Source organism: Equus przewalskii, chromosome 17, assembly GCF_037783145.1.
Source record: "Equus przewalskii isolate Varuska chromosome 17, EquPr2, whole genome shotgun sequence".
In the NCBI taxonomy this organism is placed as follows: Eukaryota; Metazoa; Chordata; class Mammalia; order Perissodactyla; family Equidae; genus Equus; species Equus przewalskii.
This window is the reverse complement of record NC_091847.1, coordinates 11,120,477-11,140,092: the sequence shown is the minus strand read 5'-3', so window position 1 is coordinate 11,140,092 and position 19,616 is coordinate 11,120,477. Positions and strand designations below refer to the sequence as shown.

The window sequence follows — 19,616 nt, the reverse complement described above, 5'->3', positions numbered from 1 at the left end:
TGGGACATTTTAAACACATCAGATGCTAATATTTAAAATAACTGTCTCTTCCTTCTCAGTGTGAACTGAAGTTTGCCCTCATCTCTCCAAGAGGCTGGGTGTTCTAGACCTTGTCTCTCAGGGCTAAATGAAAGCCCCACGCCCTGTCACTGGAATTTTAGGCATTCAGCTTGGGCACAGGCAGGCAGAGGGCAGCTATTAACTCTGCAGCACCCGAGGCTGGCCTTGTCGGTGCCTCACTCTCTGCTGTTCCAGACACAGTTTCTGGGGTAGAAGGAGGGCTCAGGAAATCAGGAGGCTCAGGCTCCATGGTGCCTACAGGGAACGCAAGACCACGGTCTGGCTCCCCACAAGCAGGTTTCATAGCCAGCAGAGGGAAAGGAAGGGCTCGAACTATGCGAGACAGTCATCCTGTCCCCGTCCCCCACGCAGGGGATGGTGAACTGGCAACAGCACATTGCATCGTCTAAACTGCTTGGCCTCTGCCACCGCTGACACCCTGATTTTCCTCCCGCCTCTGGCTGTTCCTGATGAGGAGTGCTGGGCATCTCCAGGCCCGCTCCTGGGCATCTCCTCTTCCTCTCCCACCACATCCCCTAGAGCATCCTCAGCCTCACTGCCACCTGTCCAGAAGTTTATCCCTAGCCCTGGCCCCTCCTCTGCATTCTCAGGTCTACACGGCTAAAACTCAACTCGTGATCTTTGTCTCTTCTCCCCCAAATACCTGGTCTTCCTTCACTTCTTCCTCCAGTCACTCAGGTCGAACACTTGGGGGTCATCCTGGACATGCACTCTCCCACTTGGCCCCTGAGCCAATTCATCCCCTTGTCCTGTGAGTGTTGCCGCCTAAATAGCCTTTCCAAGTGTCCACCCCTCCACCTGAGGCCCCTCTGGAGCAGACCTTGCCGTGTCTCCTTGGTTTTCGTCTTTTCTGCACACGCCAAACTCACTCTCAAACACTGGCCCCTGAATTCTTTGTCTGGGCCTTTCTCCAGCCATCGGAGCCCACTGTGCCCCCAAGCACAGCAGGCTGGAAGTGCAAGGGAATCAATGCTCCCTCCCCAGAAGCAGCCCCAGGCTCTGACTGATGGAGACAAATACTCCAGCTCCTTGGCCACTTTGAGGTGCTTGTTCTCTTGGGCTCCTGAAGTTCCCCAGGGGGACAAAGCTCCCATTGCCCACAGCAATAGCCTGTTTACTGGCTTCTTCCCTTCTCTGATTAGCTTCCCAAATGCATACTAATCTTTCCTGGAATCACCTGCAAATAAACTACTTGCATTTGAATCCTCCTCCCAGGGCCTGCTTCTGGGGAACCCAAATGAGGACACCCTCTCTAGTCCCAATGACCATTATCTCTTGCCCAAACCGCCAGCCTCCCAACAGGCCTCTCTGAACTTACTCTTCTTCTGCAATCCGCCTTCCACACTGTGGCAAAGATGATCTTTTCATAATGCAGATGATCCCATTAGTTCCCTCGTAAGACTCTCCAGGGCTTCGCACACCCCCTCAGGATGAGGAGGAAAATCCTCCGTGTGGCCTCTGAGGTCCTCGGGCCTGTGACCCCGCTGCCTCAAGAGCACGTCCTGCAGCAGGCTCCCTCTCGACTGGACTCTAAGCTGTGTTCTGGCCACAGTGGCCTTCCTCAAATGCACCGGGGCCCCCTCCTGCCACAGGGGTGCCCCACTGTTCTCTCTGGAAACGCTCTTTCTCCTTCTCTTTGCCTAATAACCGTTATGCATCCTCACATCCCGGCTGAAACATCACTTCTTCAGGACAGCCTTCCCGGAGTTGCAGACTGGTCAAGAGCCCTCACTGCCTGCTTACACAGAGCCACATACTGCACTCTACTTAGCTCATTGCCGTCTTACATCAACTCGTGAGTATTTCATCAACGTCTCTCTCCACAAACAGTTTTAATGGCTGTGGCAGAGACTGTCTATTGCCCGTTCCCCTCTTCTTTCTCATTAACAGAACATGATTTTGTTCAAGGTGGCCACGTGCACAGCTAAAAATCTCCATCTCCAGCCTCAGTTGTAGCCGGGGGGTTGGGAGGGCCATGGAGTTCAGTTCTGGCCAGTGAAGTGTGAGCAGAAGTCACCTGGAGAGATTTAGGAAAGTTTGGCTTCCCGATACTTCTCACCCTTCCTTCTTGTGGCTTTCTTCTTCTTCCTGTCAGAAGCACAGGTACTGTCCTCTCCTCCCGGGAGGGGCAGCAGCCTTCTTACCACCATGAGGCAGACACCACACAGGAAGCAGAAAGAAGGAACATGGAATCTGACGACATCCTGGAACTTTGCACCAGTCCTGGACTTTTTGTAACGTGCAAACCGACTCCTATCGGACGAAGCTGGAGTACCAAGCTTCTGCCGCGTGCAGCAAAGTACATGCCTAAGTGATAAGAGAGGGCTCCACGTTCCTTATCTTCCCACCATCATATCCCTTATTCTCACCATTCTCACCTCGTAACAGTAAGTACTAAATAGTTTTTGAACGAGTGTTTTTAATATCACACCAGCTCCATAAAATAAATGTGGAAACTGAGGCCCCGAGACATTAAAAACTTGTTCAAGATCACACAGTCTGTCTAATTCACAAGCCTGGGCCTCTCCCCTCTTCTCCCTTTTTCTTTCTTTCTTTTTAAAAACTGAGGTAAAATTCACATGAAAGGGGGTGAGGCTGCCTCGCAGTTTCAGCTCACAAGGTATTCTGTCACCACTGCCACTACTGGTCAGACGGTTGTCTTCACGGAGCTGCCGAAGCAGGACAGGCAGGAGAGGGCCTCGGCAGAGGCAGGTGAGAGGAGGGAAGAAGCCGGCAGGCATAGCAGCTCTGGCGGAGGCTGAGCTCCTGGGAGTGTCGGCGCAGCCCCGTGGGTGGCGTGGGAGAGGAGTCACCGGCCTGGCCATGGTAGACAATGAGAAACTGGACAACCAACAGCTCGAGAATTTCAAGAATAAGAGCCATGCTTTAGAGAGAAAAGAGTATTGCAAAAGGATGTGCATGGCCGGTACACCCGCAAGCTGTATAACCTAGGTGAAACGGAGAAATTCCTGGAAACACCCACCTACCAAGATGGAAATATGAACTAACAGAAAATCCGATCAGACCTCTGACTAGCAGGGAAATTGAATTGGTAATTAAAAAATCTCCCAACAAAGAAAAACCCAGGACCAGATGGCTTCACTGATGAATTCTACCAACATTTACAGAAGAATTAACCCCAATCCTCCTCAAATTCTTCCGAAAACCTGAAGGAGGGAAGACTTCCAAAATCATTCTATGAGGCCAGCATTATCCTGACAGCAAAGCCAGACAAAGACACTACAAGAAAAGGAAATTATAGACAATATCCCTGATGAATAGTGAAGCAAAAATCCTCAAAAAAATACTAGCAAATGGAATTGAACAGCACATTAAAAGGATTATACACCATGACCAAGTGGGATTTACTCCTGCAGTGCAAGGATAGATTAACACACAGAAATTTCAGCATACGAAAATTGATCAAGGTAATACCCCACATTAAAGAATGAAGGACAAAACCCATATGATCATCTCAATTGATGCATAAAAACATTAGACAAGATTCAATACCCATTCATGATAAAAACATTCAACAAACTAAGAATAGAAGGAAACTATCTCAACATAATAAAGGCTATATATGAAAAGCCCTCAGCAAACATCATACTCAATGGTGAAAGACTGAACAGTTTTCTTGTAAGATCAGGAACAGGACAAGGAAGCCCACATTCATCACTTGTATTCAGCATAGTATTGGAAGTCCTAGCCATAGCAATCAGGCAAGAAAAGGAAATAAAAGGCGTTCAAATTGGAAGGGAAGAAGTAAAAGTTTCTCTGTTCACAGACAACATGATCTTAAATGTAGAAAACCCTAAAGATTCCACTAACAAATGGACTCAGCAAAGTTGCAGGATAGATACAAAGTCAGCACATAAAATTAGCTGCACTCCAATGCACTAGTGAGGAACAACCTGAAAAGGAAATTAAGAGACAAACCCACTTATAACGGCACAGAAAAGAATAAAATACTTAGGTATAAACCTCACCAACAAGGAGAGACACTTGCGTGCTGAAGACTACAAGCTGTTGCTGAAAGTAATTAAAGAAGACGCAAATACATGGAAAGGCACCCTGTGTTCATGGATTGGAGGACGCAATATTGTTATAATGTCAATGCTCCCCAGAGCAATCTACAGATTTATTTGCAATCTCTATCAAAATCCCAATGGCATTATTTGCAGAAATAGAAAACTTCATCCTAAAATTCATGTAGAATCTCAAGGGACCTAGAATAGCCAAAATAATCTCAACAAAGAATAAAATTGGGGTCTCAAGCTTCCTGATTTCAAAACTTATTACAAAGCTACAGTAATCAAAACAGTGTGATACTGGCATAAGGATAGATATATAGACCAATGGAATAGAATAAAGAGCCCACAAATAAACCCTCACCTATATGGTCAGATGATTTTTGACAAGGGTGCCCAGACTGTTCAATGGGAAAAAGATCGTTTTTCAGCAAATGATGTTGGGAAAATTGGATATTCGCATGCAAAAGAATGAAGTTGGACTCTCACCTTCTACCATATCTAACAATTAACTCAAAAGGGACCAAAGACCTAAACATAAAAGTTAAAACGATAAAATTCTCAAAGGAAAACATAAGGGGAAAGCTTCAGGAGATTGGATTTGGCAATGATTTCTTGATTCTGACACCAAAAGCACAGACAACAAAAGTGAAAATAGATACACTGGACTACATCAGATTTAAAAACTTCTGTGCATCAGAGGACACCATCAACAGAGTAAAACGGCAATCTACAGAATGGGAGAAATTATTTGCAAATCATATATCTGACAAGGACTTAACATCCAGAACAATAAAGAGCTCCTAAAACTCAACAACAAACAACCCTATTTAAAGAACTCCGACAACTCAAAAACAAACAACTCTATTTAAAAATGGGCAAAGGACTTGAATAGACATTTCTTCAAAGAAGATATACAAATGGCCAACAAACACGTGAAAAAAATGCTCCACATCACCAGTCATTAAGGAAATGCAGATCAAAACCACAAGGAGATATCACCTTACACCCTTTAAGATGGCTACTATCAAAAAACAAAGGAAGAAAGAAACAGAAAATAACAAGTGTTGGTGGAGATGTGGAGAAATCGGAGCCCTTGTGAGAATGTAAAATGGTGCAGCCACTGTGGAAAACAGTATGGTGGTTCCTCAAAAAACTAAAAATACAATTACCATATGATCCAGCAACTCTACTTCTGGGCATACACCCAAAGGAATTGAAAGCAGGGTCTCAAAGAGTGATTTGTACACCCATGTTCACAATAGAATACCAATATTCACAATAGCCAAGAGGTGGAAGCAACCCATCCACGGATGAATAGATAAAGAAAATGTAGTGTATACCCGCAATTCAGTGTTATGAAGGGAAATCTTGCCATGTGTTACAGCATGGATGAATGGATACACAAAGCGTAGTAGAATATTATTCAGCCCTAAAGAGGAAATTCTGATGCATGCGAAATGGACGAACATTGAGGATGTTAGGCTAAGCGAAATAAGCCAACCACAGAAAGACAAATACTGTATGGCTCCACTTACATGAGGTACCTAGAACAGTCAAATTCATAAAAACAGAAAGGAGAATGGAGATTTCCGGGGGGGGAGGGGCAGGGGAACAAGGGGGTTGTTGTTAATGGGTACAGAGTTTCAGCTTGGCAAGATGAAAAAAGTTCTGGAGACTGGACGCACAGCCATGTGAATATACTTAACACCACGTACTGTACATTTGGAAATGGTTAAGACGGGAAATTTTATGTGTATTTTACCACAATTAAAAAGAAAACAAAATGAAGCGCTGACAACACCACACGCTGGCGAGGATGTGGAGCCACAGGAGCTCTCTTTCGCTGCTGGTGGGGACCAAAGTGGCGCACCCACTCTGGAAGACAGTGTGGTGGTTTCCTACAAAACTCAACATGCTCTTACCATACGGGCCGGTAACTGTGCTCTTTGGTATTTCTCCAAATTAGTTGAAACCTTATGTCCACATGGAGCAGCTTTATTTACAATTGCCAAAACTTGCAAGCAACCGAGATGTCCTTCAGAAAGTGAATGGATAAATAAACTGCGGTACATCAGACAATGGAGTATCATTCAGCACATGCAGAAGAAATGAGCTGTTGAGCCATGAAAAGACATGGAGGAAACTGTAAATGTCTATTTCTAGGCGCTTTCCCCTTGTTTTCCTCTGTGCTCCACCTGTTCCTCAGGGCAGAGAAGTACTCTGTATGATAATATAATGGTGGGTACATGTCATTATGCATTGGTCAAAACCCACAGGATGTATACATCAAAAGTGACCCTAAAGTAAACTATGGGCTTTGGGTGATGATGTGTCACTGCAGATTCATCAGTTGTAAAAAATGTCCCACTCTGGAGGGGGATATTGATCGTGGGGGAGGCTGTGTCTTTGTGGAGGAGCAGGGAGTGTATGGGAACTCTGTACTTTTTACTCAATTTTACAGTGAGTTTTTCTAAAAAGCAAAGTCTATTTAGAAAATTCATATAACACAAAATTAACCATTAGTCATTTTAAAGTGTGCAATTCAGTGGCATTTGGTACACTCACAGTATTGTGCAGCCATCACCTCTATCTAGTGCTAAGACATTTTCACCACTACCAAGAGGAAACCCCTGTGCAGTCACTCCCCATTCCCCTACCACTCAGCCCCGAGAACTACTAGTCTAATTTCAGTCTGTGTATTTGCTGGACATTTCGTATAGATGGAATCATGCAATACATGGCCTTTTGTAACTGGCTTCTTTCACTTAATATGTTTTCAAGATTCATCCATGTTGTAGCACGTATCAGTACTCCATTCCTTTTTAAGACTGAATAATGATCCATTGTATGTACATAGTACCACATTTTGATTATCCATTCATCCACTGACAGACACTTGAGTTGTTTCCACCTCTTGGCTATTGTGACTAGAGCAGCTACAAACATGCGTGGACAAGTCTTTGTTCGAAGACCTGTAACAGATTCCTCTCTTAATGCTACACCGCTCCTTACCTTTAGATGAGGGAAAGCAAAGAAAATAAGCTAAGGAAAGGAATAGAAATAAAATTAACATTTAAATATTAATTAATAATTTTAAAATCTCGATTAATGATAATTAATATTTAAATTAATATTTGAGAAACGCCTGTATTTAACATACTGTATCTCATGTATCATTATAATGCTGAAGTAGACATTATCACCTCCATTTCATAGATCAGGAGGCCGAAGGTCAGAAGGTGAAATAATTTTTCCACAGTCACCAGCCTGTAAGGGTCAGCCAGCATCAGACCCCAGGTTTTTCTGACCCCATGCTGCCTTTCCCACTACCTCATTCATCAAACTGGCAGTGAAGGTGAAAGAACGAATGAGAGGTACACGGCCTTGACAAGTAATTCTCCCCTTGGTGAAGTCATCATGCAGTGTGGTGCATCAAGCTAATGGTACAAACATCCTGGCTGTATCCACAAGCCCAGAAAAACAAACAGTTGTGATGGCTTTTTGGGTGTGTGTAGACCGCTCATCAGGATCACTCTAGACCCTTCCCCCAGCTGATTATCTGAATGAATACAGCTGGTCCAGCCCCCGACATCCCCATCCTGGCCTAGACAACAAGCTTCCCCCGACCCACAGGGACTGGACATGATCCATGTCCAAGAGTGGACTAAGGTGAGCCACGTACCTGGGGTTGGCTGCTCCACGCCCAGGTCTCCTGTCCTGTCTTTGGAGAGTTCCTGCTGGCACTGCTCCCGTTCCTCCCGCAGCACCCGCAACACGTCACACAGTCGGGGGAGGGCTCCGACCTGCAGGTCCAAAACCAAGAATGCCCATCATTGTCACTAACTCAATTCTACCACATGAGGACTTCCTGTGAGCAGGAATGGGGCTGGACCATGGGCATTCAAATGAGGAAGGCAAAGCCGCCACCTGCAAGGAGCTGCTAATCCGCAGCGAGGTGGACGCAGCCACTCCTGGGAGAGAATTCACAACACAGCTGGGACAGCTGGGACACTTACACAATCTGTGGCTTGTCTACTGCAACTCTTGTTCTTAAGGTTATCGAGGCTCCTGAGTCCAAGGAGCAGTTTGCTTTCTGGGCACCTTACTGTTAGTCTGTAAGACTTCATTTATTCCACTCCAACAGTGCTTATTTCTCAGGTTTCGTGAGCTTAGTTTGGTTCAGACAAGGTCTTTGAAACCTGCCCATAACCATCTCTCTGTCCGACGGAAGAGAGCATCCATCCCACCCAGACGAAGAGCAATGGCTGGGAGGAGCTGGACAGAAGGGTGGAGGGAGGACTGGCATGCAGTCTTGGCCTCCTCGCTTTTCTGGAGTAGATTTCCAGAGCATGGCTCCAGTATCTCATCTGTGCCAGAGACTTGATAAATACATGAGTGAATGAATGAATGAGCAACTGCACACATCAATGAATTGGACCCTTTACTTTTTACAGAGTATGGAATTTTAATATTTTACAGAGTCTTTTCATGTACATTAACTTATCCAATTCTCAAAATAACCCTGTAACGAGAGAAAGAAAAGGAAAGCGAGGCCCAGGGTGGTTAGAGGATGTAACCCAGGTCGTAAACCCAGGACTCCAATTTCAGAAACCAGTCTTCTGAGAGGTCAAAAACTTGGTTTTATATCCTTTTTTCAACCTTACATTAATGCTTTGTAGATGGAAATTCGACCATAATGGAGCAGGAGAAGTCCCCAGGGACAAGGCCATACTCCAAAATGGCCCAAGTAAACAAAAGCTCTGGGCCACAGAAGGGCAGCTAAGGTATTCAAATGATTCCAAAGGCAAACATAAATCGTGTCCTGATGACCTGCTGTTGGGGAGCGTCCATGTCTTACCACCCTTCACGAAAGTAGTCAGAAAGGATCCGTTCTTCTCCCATCACTACCTCACACCAACTGGCTGGGTTTGTGGTCCCCACGAGACATACACATCACCTCCCCTGGCCCAGAGCCTGTGATCAGCCACAACAGAGCTGCTGCAGAAATGCCTGCACCCATCCAGCTCTAAGATTTTATATATATATAATATAATGTAATATATAATATAAAATAATATAATATATAATATAGTATATATAATATATAATGACAAGGGCATGTTGACAGTTAAAAGGGTGAGAAAAGATATATTATGCAAACATTAATTAAAGAAAGCAGGAGTGGCTGTATTAATGTAAGATAAAGAAGACTGTAGAGCAAAAACAATGACCAGAGACAGAGAGAGTCATTACATAATGGTGAAAGGAACAATCCCTCAAAAAGATATCGTAATCCTAAATGTGTATGCACCAAACCACAAAGCTGTGAAACACATGAAGCAAAAACTGATAGAACTGAAAGGAGAAATAGATCTACAATACAGTTGGAGACATCACAGCCCTCTCTCAACAATTGATAGAACAGCTAGACACCTGAAAACCAGCAAGGATCTAGAAGAACACTATCAACAAACAATCCAATCAACATTTATAGAACACCTCATCCAACAACAGCAGAACATACATTTTTATCAAGTGCCCATGGAACATATACCAAAAAGACCATATTCTAGGCTATACACAAACTACAAATTAAAAAAAAAAACCTGACATCATACAGAATATGTTCTCTGACTGGAATGGAATAAAACTAAAAGTAAATAACAGAAACATAACAGGAAAATCTCAAAATTCTTGGAAACTAAGCAACATACTTCTAAACAATCCATGAGTTCAATTTTTGAAAATCAATCAATGTAATCTACCATATTAACAGGTAAAGAAGAAAAACTACACGATCACATCAATCAACGCAGAAAAAGTATCTGACAAAATTCAACATCCATGACAAAAACTCTCAGAAAAATAGGAACAGAGTAGAACTTCCTCAACTTGATAAAGAGCATCCACAAAAAACCTATAGCTAAATTATACTTAATGTTGAAAGACTGAATGCTTTCTCCCTAACAATGGGAATGAGGCAAGGATGTCGACTCTCACCATTCATATTCAAAATAGTACTGGAAGTCCTGGCTAGTGCAATAAGACAAGAAAAGGAAAACACAGGCATACAGATCAGAAAGGGGGAATATCTATCTGCAGATGACATGATTGTCTATGTAGAAACTCCCAAGAAATCTACAAAAAAGTTTCCTACTACTGAGTTCAGCAAGATCTTAGGATATAAGCTAAACATATACAAATAAATTGTATTTCTATACACTAGCAAGGAACACATGGACACCAAATTAAAGATCACTTACAATCAATTAAAATAAAGGAAAAATAGGTGTAAGTCTAACAAAACATGTATAGGACTCGTATGCTGAAAACTGCAAAATCCTGATGAAAGAAACCAAAGACGTTCTAAATAAATGGAGAAATATATCATATTCACGGACTAGAAGACTCAGCACAGTAAAGATATCAGTTCTCCCAAAACTGATACACAGGTTTGACACAATTCCTATCAAAATCCCAACAAGCTTTTCGGAGATATAGACAAAATTATTTTAAAATTTATATGGAAAAGCAAAAGAAAAAGAGTAGTTGAAACCTTTTTTTAGAAATAAAATATTTATTCATAATTGCTAAAATTTGAAATCAACCTCTTATTCAATTGGCCAGTGGATAAACAAACTGTGGTAAATCCATAATGGGAATACTATTCAATGATAAAAAAATCCATAATTGGAATATTATTTCATGATAAAAAAGCTATTAAGTCATGAAAAGACATAGTAGAACCTTAAATACATACTGCTAAGTGAAAGAAACCAATCTGAAGAGGGTACACATTGTATGATTCCAACCATATGACAGCCTGGGAAAGGCTAAACTATGGAGACGCTAAAAGATCGGTGTTGCCAGGGGTTCAGGGGAGGGAGGAGGGCGCGAGGATGAACAGGGAGAACACAGGGGATTTCTAGGACAGTGAGCCTATGCTGCACGATACTGTAATAATGGATACATTGTTTGCTATACATTTGTCAAAACCCACAGAATTTACAACACAAAGAATGAACCCTAATTTAAACTATAGACTTTAGTTAGTGTTTCAATACTAGCTCATCAATTGTAACAAACGTACCACATTAATGCGAGACATTAACAATAGCAGACATTGGAGAGGAGGGGTTAAGCGGGTAAAGGGGAATTTTTTGTACTTTTTGTTCAATTTTTCTTAAACCTAAATCCACTCAACAAAATAAATTGTATTAATTTAAAAAAATTAAGTGGGAGGAATCAGTTTACCTAATTTTAAGACTCATTATATAGCTACAGTAATCGAAATAGTGTGGTATTGGTAGAAGAGTTGCAATGGTGCTGGAGCAACAGGACATCTACACAGAACAAAACAAACCTTGAGCTAAGTCTTACACCTTACACAAAAATTGCCTCAAGTTCATCGTGGACTTCAACGCAAAACGTTAAACTAAAACTTTTAGAAAAAAGCATAGGAGAAAATCTTCAAGATGTAGAGCAAGGCAAAGATTTCTTATACTTGACACCAGAAGCATGATCCATGAAAAGAAAAGTTGATAAATTGGATTTCAGAAAAATTAAACATTTTTGCTCCATGAAAAGCCGTGTTAAGAGGATGAAAAGACAAGCCACAGACTGGGAGAAAATATTTGCAATCCACATAACTGAGAGAGGACTAATATCTAGAACATATAAAGAACATTCAAAATTCAATAGTAAACAAAAATCTAATTAGAACATAGGCAAAGACATGAAGAGACATTTCACAGAAGAAGATATACGGAGGCAAATACGCATGTGAAAAGATGTTCAACTTTATGAGCTATTAGGTAAATGCAAATTGAAACCACAATGTGATATCGCTACATGCCTGTCAGAATAGCTAAAACAAAAAATAACGGTAAGTTTGTGGAGACAAGAGACCACTCACATGCTGCTGGTGGGAATGGGGAAAGGGAAAACCACTCCGGAAAGCAGGTTGGCAGGGCCTTAAGAAAAGCCATACATGCAACTATTCTATGACCCAACAATTGTGCTCCTGGGCTTTTATCTCAGAGAAAGGAAAACTAATATGCATGCAAAAACTGCACACAAACATTTATAGCAGTTTTATCCATAACAGCCCCAAGCTGACACAATCCAGATGTCTTTCAATGGTAAATGGTTAAACAAACTATGGTACACCCATACCATGGAATTCCACTTAGCAGTAAAAAGGAACAAACTGTTGATACATGTACCGACCTGATGAATCTCCAGAGACGTATGCTGAAGGAAAAAAGCCAATCCCCAAAGGTTACAGACTATAGGATTCCATTTATATAACATTCTTGAAATGACAAAATTATAGAAATGGAGAACATGTTAGCGGTTGTCAGGAATTAAGGAAGAGGTGGGAGTGGGAGAGAAGTGGGTAGCATCCGTGGGGTAATAGGAATGTTCAGTACGTTGCCCGTATCACTGTCAATATTGTGGCTGATCAATCAAACCCCAGCTCACTTGCAAACACTGAGAGAAATAAACATTTATTGCTGTATGCCGCTGAGATTTTTGTTATTGTTATGCAGCATAGCTGATTGACAGAGGGTGGGAAATAGATTCCAGAGCTGCATCAATGTGTGTAGACAAGGAGTGAAGTTACCCCAAAGTGAGTGGCAGTTTCCATGGTTGGAGATTGAAGAAAGGTGTACGTCAGCAAAGAGGGCTCTTGAGAGCAGCAGAGCAAGATTAGAAATGGGAGAACACCTACAATGGGAATCTCCCTCCAAGAAAATTCAACTTCCTTAGTGATTTCCCCTGGGACTACAGAAAAAATAATAATCAGAGGACAGTTTAACTTTTTCTTCTCGTCCTACATTTCTTTTTTGTTTTTAGAACTAGTAAAATACACATAACATAAAATTTGCCATTTTAACCCTGGTTTAAGTGTACAATTCAGTGACATTAAGTACACTTACAGTGTTGTACAATTATCACCACTATCCATTTCCACAACTTTTTCAACATCCCAACAGAAACTCTGTATCCATTCAACAGGAACTCCCCATTGCCTCTTCCCCCAGCCCCCGGTAACCGCTGTTCCACTTTCTGACTCTATGAATTTGCCTATTCCAGGTACTTCATATAAGTAGAATCATACAATATTTGTTCTTTTGTGTCTAGCTTATTTCATGTCCGTGTTGTAGCATCTGTCAGAATTTTCTTCCTTTTTAAGGCTGAATATATATATACCACATTTGTTCATCCATTCATCTGTTGATGGACACTTGGGTTATTTCTACCTCTTGGCTATTGTGAACAATGCTGCTATGAACATGGGTGTACAAATATCTCTTTGAGTCCCTGCTCTCAATTTTTTTGGGTGTATGCCCAGAAGTGAAATTGCTGGATCATATGCTAGTACTGTGTTTACTTTTTTAAGGAACCACCAAACTGCTTCCCATAGCAGCTGCGCCGTTTTACATTCCCACCAGCAAGGCGCAAGGGTTCCAACTGCTCCACAACCTCATCAACCCTTGTTATTTTTCTGTTGTAATAACAGCCACCCTAATGGGTGTGAAATGGATCATCCCACATTTCTTTTACACTTGATCCTTTCATTAAAATTTAATAAACCAAGATAATACTGTGTGGTGGTGGCATGCCAACGAAAGAAATACGAGGTGTCCACTGATGTCTGTGTGACAGCAACAGTGGTCTGCTGAAAAGACTGAGTCCGTGGCTTCCAGATGGTGACCAGCCATGTGGAAGTGAAGGAGTAGGCCCTCAAGGTTGCTGGGAGCGGCTGGGAGTGCTGCGCGTTCAGTGGAGCAACCACTTGTAAGATGCCTTGGTGAGGGAACGAATGGGAAAGAAGCTCCCTTATTATCTAAATCAACCTAGAGAAGGGGAGCAGAGGTCGATATTTAGTAGCCATATGCATGTATATTTATACATATATTTCCATATACTTATTAAATTTAAAAATATTAATATAATTTTACTTAAAATTCACATGAGACAAATGAAGATGAAAGAATTGTTAAAATTTATACAGAATTTTCCTCAAAATGAGAGCTATTAGTCCTTAAAAGTTCCCTTTAAACAGTTTTTTTTAAAAATTGAGTTTGTATAAGTATTTTTTTAAGAAAAATTTTACTTGTACAGTATTAGTACCAAAGTGTTTATAATGAAAAAGAGCAATTCCCTTCCCTAATCTTATCTGCTCTCTGGAGTCAACTGTTCTCAACTCCTTTTAGCTGTTTATTTTCATTTGTATCTCCAAATTTTAAAATGACATTCTTATACTGCTATTTCTGGTTTATTAATGTGAAACATTATCAAAAACTGTCTGCGATGGAAGATAAAGATTTAGACATTTTTAAACCTCCCTACATATACTTCTCTTCCCCATATAGTGCAGGTCCTTCTCTTGATTTAATTTTCAGTTAATTGAACGGTTGGTATTTATAATGACTTATTTTGACTATGAAATATTGTTCACTGCTGAGTCTAGTCATGTAAAATGATTATGTCTCTTTTGTACATTTTGTTTTTCCTGAGGTCAATGATTACTTTGTTTTTTCATTTGATTAGTTTTTGACGTACACTTGGCTAATTTTTCCAAGTGCTCCCACAGCTCTGTTAGCCATCGATCAGAAGTTCTATTTGTTTTACCTCTGGCGACCTCTCTGCCACAGTCCCCCTGCCTCTGCTCCAGTCTGGGCCTGTTGCCTGGCTGGGCTTTTGAGTATCTTCTCCCCAGCCCTCCTGGTTAGGGTCCCATTTCCTAGATCCACATCTTTTTCCTTGCTTTACTTCCTTGTTTTACAGAAGCACATGCTCTAGTAACTTGGTGAGAAAGCATGCACAGGAGGTAACTTTTTCAATCTTTGCAGGAGTGAAAAATCTTTTATCAATTTGATTAATTACCAAATTAACTAATAATTTGGGCAGAGAATTCTAGGTTGAAAATAATTTTCCTTCCAAATTTTGAAGGCATTTTTCTTTCTCTCTTCCTGTGTTGATAAGAAATCCAATTCTGATTTCAAACCTTCTGTATGTGACTTTTTTTTTCTGTCTAGAAATATTTAGGATTTTTCTTTGTTTTTAGTTATTTTAAAATTCCTTGAGGCAAGGGTTCTTTTTTAATTCATTGGCTAGATACTCAGTGGGTGTTTCCATGTGAAGATTTGTGTTCATTTCCGGGAATTTTTACAATATGATGTTCTTTATTTTAGTATTTCCTCCCTTCACCTCCCCTATTCTGTCTTTCTGGGATCCATGTCAGTTGAATGATGGACACCGTGGATCAGTCCTTTAATCTTTTGACCTTTCTCTAATCTTCCCTACCACCCTGTCTGCTCTGTGCTTGGGGCCTTCCCATGGTGCTTTGAGCCAACTGGACAGTTTCTCGTCGACGCCCCCTCCACACACTGTAGGCATATAGGTTGTTATTTTTCACGTACTGCTGCCACTACTTCATTCGCTTTCCATTTCCCAAAGATTTCCTGAAATCTCTGCTTCATTGTTGTCTCTTGTCTTGTTTTCTGACTCTGTGGGTTTACACACTTTTGACTCCTTTACTGTCATTTTAAGGGAGTTCCCGGGGCAGAATAGATAAACACATATGGTTAGTCTGCCATTCTAAACTGGATGTCTCAATGTGATATTGTGATATAATAAGAAACATATATTTGGTCTTTGTCCCTGGTTCCTGGCAAAGTCATCCTAAAACCCTTGTAATTTCCTGAGTGATGGGGGTGAGAGGAGCATCTTTTTTTATAATATTTGGTCTTGGTCCCCAGTTCCTGATACAAGAGCTTCTAAGATGCTTGGAATCTCCAAAGTGAGGAGTGACCTCTTATACGTTAATAAGATGACTGGTGGCTGGGGCCCCTAGATAACCTCAGCATGGCTCTGGTCACCACAAAGACCAACCATGTGGTTAGAGGGTTGGAACTTTCAGCCTCACCCTTCCAACCACTGGAGAGGAGAGAGGGGCTGGAGATTGAGTTAATCACCAATGGTCAATGATTTTATCAATAACGACTATGAAATGAAACCTCCATAAGTACTCTAAGCAACAGGGTTCAGGAGCTTCCAGGCTGGTGAATATATCGAGGTGCTGGGAGGGTGGCGCACCCAGAAAGGGAATGGGAGCTCCGTGTGTCCCCTTCTTTGTCCTATGCGTCTCTTCCTCTGGCTGTCCCTGAGTTACATCCTTTATAATAAACCATTAATAGTAAGTGAAGTGCTCTCTTGATTCTGTGAGCCATTCTAGCACATTATCGAACCCAAGGAGGGGGTCATGGGAACTCCCAATTTATAGCTGGTCAGTCAGAAGTTTGGGTGGCCCGGACTAGGATTGGTGTCTGAAGTAGGAGCAGTCTTGTGGGACTGACCCCTTAACTTGTGGGGTCTGTGCTAACTCCAGGCAGTTAGTGTCAGAACTGAAGTGAACTGTAGGACACCCGGACACCCAGCTGGTGTCTGGAGAGTTGGTTGTCAGTGTGAGGAAAAACCCTGTATATTTGGTGTCATAAGTGAAAAGTTTTGAGTAGAAAATAAGTTGATACCAAGAATTGGGTGCTGTTTGGTGGTAAAAATAGCACTCCAGACCTAAGTACACTTAAAAATATGTATTCCCCATAAATTTAATGAGATTGCCAGAAAAATATTTACTAAATAGCACTTTTCTTAATATTTTAATTAACCAAAAAGACACATTATGTACACTTTCCTCTTTAGTTTCAGAGTTTGAGTCTAAGCGATCTTTACATCTGGAGTTTTTAAAATACTGCTAAACTCACGTCAAAGTCTGGCTTTTTAAAATTTGGACCACAAATTTTTCATATAATTTTTGTCTTTTCCTGAAATTTTTAATTAAATTTTTTTTTTTTTTTTTTGAGGAAGATCAGCCCTGAGCTAACAACTGCTGCCAATCCTCTTCTTTTTGCTGAGGAAGACTAGCCCTGAGCTAACATCCATGCCCACCTTCCTCCACTTTATATGTGGGATGCCTGCCACAGCATGGCTTGATGAGCAGTGCCATGTCTACATTTGGGATCCGAACCGATGGACCCCAGGCTGCCAAAGCGGAACATGCGAACTTAAGCGCTGTGCCACCGGGCCGGCCCCTAAATTTATTTTTTTGTTGATCACAAAATTCATAGGCCTTCACCTCATCAACTACATATCATATGTGCACTCCAAGGTTCCGACTGGAACAACACTGTATAATATTGCCAACCAACTGCTCTGGGACTTTCTTCAAGGAGCCCTTTGACTTTCTGTGTTAAATCCTTTCTAGTTGCAGAACTGTGGAACTGATACCTGCCCATTGCCATCCTGGGCAAATTCCACTTTTTTTCTCTCATATTTTAGATTTTGTTTTGGGTTTGCTGGGGTAAAACCTAAGGTAATGTTTTAGAAAAGGCAATTAAGTTGTAAACTCTCTAAGTTACATCTCATAGTATCTCTATAGAGAGTGTCCCCTTTGTCTCTCTCAGCACCTAGTCATGGCTGGCTCACTGTAGTGCACAAGGTCACACCTGTTGTTTGGTGACTGTGTGACTAGCTTCCATCATCCCTTTCTTTGGGGATTTTCTCAGAGGATGGACATATTTTGAGGTGTCTGCTCAGCCTATCTGCCAACAACTCCTCTCTGGGAAGGACCCCTTCAGCCTGAGGTAGGTTAGTTTATGTCGTGAGGTTCCATCTTACTGATCAGACCAACAGAGAAAAGCTAACCCAGTTTGGGGCAATCTGCTTTCTTCTCTTGGCTATTTGGTATTGGAAAGGGAAGTAAGGTCAATCTCTTGTATCCTAGACATGCAAGCTTGACAGCCATGGGGTGGCCATATTCTATCCTTTAGAAAGCAACAGAAAAATCCAGCCTGCAGAGAGAGAATAACGAAGCAGATCCTGAAATAAGACATGAAAGATGTCAGGAGAGAGTTCTGTTAGCTATTTTAGAGTTTAATTTTAGATTCTTAAATCTGAAAAGGTAAAATCTGGGAGGAGATATAACAAAAAGCTACTGAATTATGCAGACGGTGGACAGACTCAACATCACTTTGCATATCTCACTTTATAATTACTTGCCTGCCAACTTGACACTGGAAAGAAATAATTTCAAGGGTAAAAAAAGGAAATACTAGTCTAGTTTATACAATGAGAAATAAGAAGAGAGAACTCATCATCACACAACCAGTTCAAAATGAAAAATTTCATCAAACATTTATTGGGCACCTACTGTATGCCCAGCCATCTACTCATCACCAGGGACACAAAGGTGAATGAGACACAGTTCCCGCTCTTGAAGCTCATGGTCTCCAGTGGGGTACAGAGAGGCAAACGACCCAAGCGCATGGTGAAGGCAGCAACCAGATCACAATGGACCAAAGGTGGCAGCAGGGGACTGTGGGAGGTGGCTCCATCATTTAGACAAGAAGTGAGGATTGTTGAACCCAGAGCAGCAACACCGGCAGCATCCCATAAAGAAGAGGGCCCAGATGTGACAGTGAGTAGGCAGGTTCTGCAAGAGCAGGCAGTGGACTGAATGTGGGGGTGAGGGCAGGGGACAGTGTGACCCCGTGAGTCTGGAGTGGGTGTCTCAATAGTCTCAAGAACAGTGAAAACAAGGAGAAGAGAAGAAGGCTTGGGAGTTGGAGTAGGATAAGTCTGGAAGGTTGGACTTAGGACACGGTGGGACTGCCAAGGAAGGTCACATGGCAAGAGCAAGCAAGGGCCAGAGACAGAGCCTGGGAGTGACCCTCACAGGGCTGCGAAGACGAGGAGGAGGACAACACGAGACGCAGCACAGGAACAGGAGACTGGAAGAAGCAGAGGCCAAGGGAGGAAGGGGAAAAGAGGGAGTGGCCTGTCACCAAGTGCCACGGAAAGGCTGGGGTCTCCTGCCCCACTTTGCCCAGGACGGTGTATGCCTGCTTTCTTGATGTCATTATTCACCACGTCCCGTCTCTCTCCTAAATCATGTGCTCACCCTAGGTAGGACCAGGACTGGAAAGTGTGTAGTGAACGTGGCAAAATGAAGGCCACACATGAGACTGACTTCAGTGTGGGATGAGGTGGGAACCAGGTTGCAGCGGGCTGAGAAATGAGCGGAAGTGGAAGCAATGATGGTGGGCGCTTCTTCCGAGAAGCTGCTCATCAAGGGGCAGAGGTGGAACTGTGGCTAGAAGCCCAGAGCGCAGAGGGAGGGCTCTTTACTGCCTGGGCTGGACTGACTTGGGCAAGTGGACCAGCTGATGGGGAAAAGTGGGTCAAGAGGAAGACTGTGATGTTGGGCATGATGGCTGCATTGTTCGTCTCGGAACGGAAGTCCCTGTGAAGGGCGGGGGGGTGGGGGGTAGAGATTGGGAGCACAGGTGTAGGGACTCTCCTGGGCAGGAGGAGAGCCTCTCTTCCACTGGGATGGTGTTATGGACTGAATGCTTGTGCCCCCCCGCCCCCAAATTCATATATTGAAGCCCTAACCCCTCAGTGTGGCTGTGTTTGGAGATAGGGCCTATA

The 19,616-nt window shown here is 42.5% G+C and overlaps 1 protein-coding gene across 12 annotated transcripts in view; it reads right to left on the bottom strand.

The window, feature by feature from the left end:
- The window catches only part of SCTR (secretin receptor), an 89,205-nt gene that overhangs the window by 52,009 nt on the left and 17,580 nt on the right, over nt 1-19,616 (bottom strand). For all 12 annotated transcript variants that reach the window (XM_070581125.1, XM_070581126.1, XM_070581127.1 and 9 more), the window contains exon 2: nt 7,798-7,918. In XM_070581125.1, the coding sequence (XP_070437226.1) occupies nt 7,798-7,918 (121 nt within the window). The remainder of the gene's footprint in view (nt 1-7,797; nt 7,919-19,616) is intronic.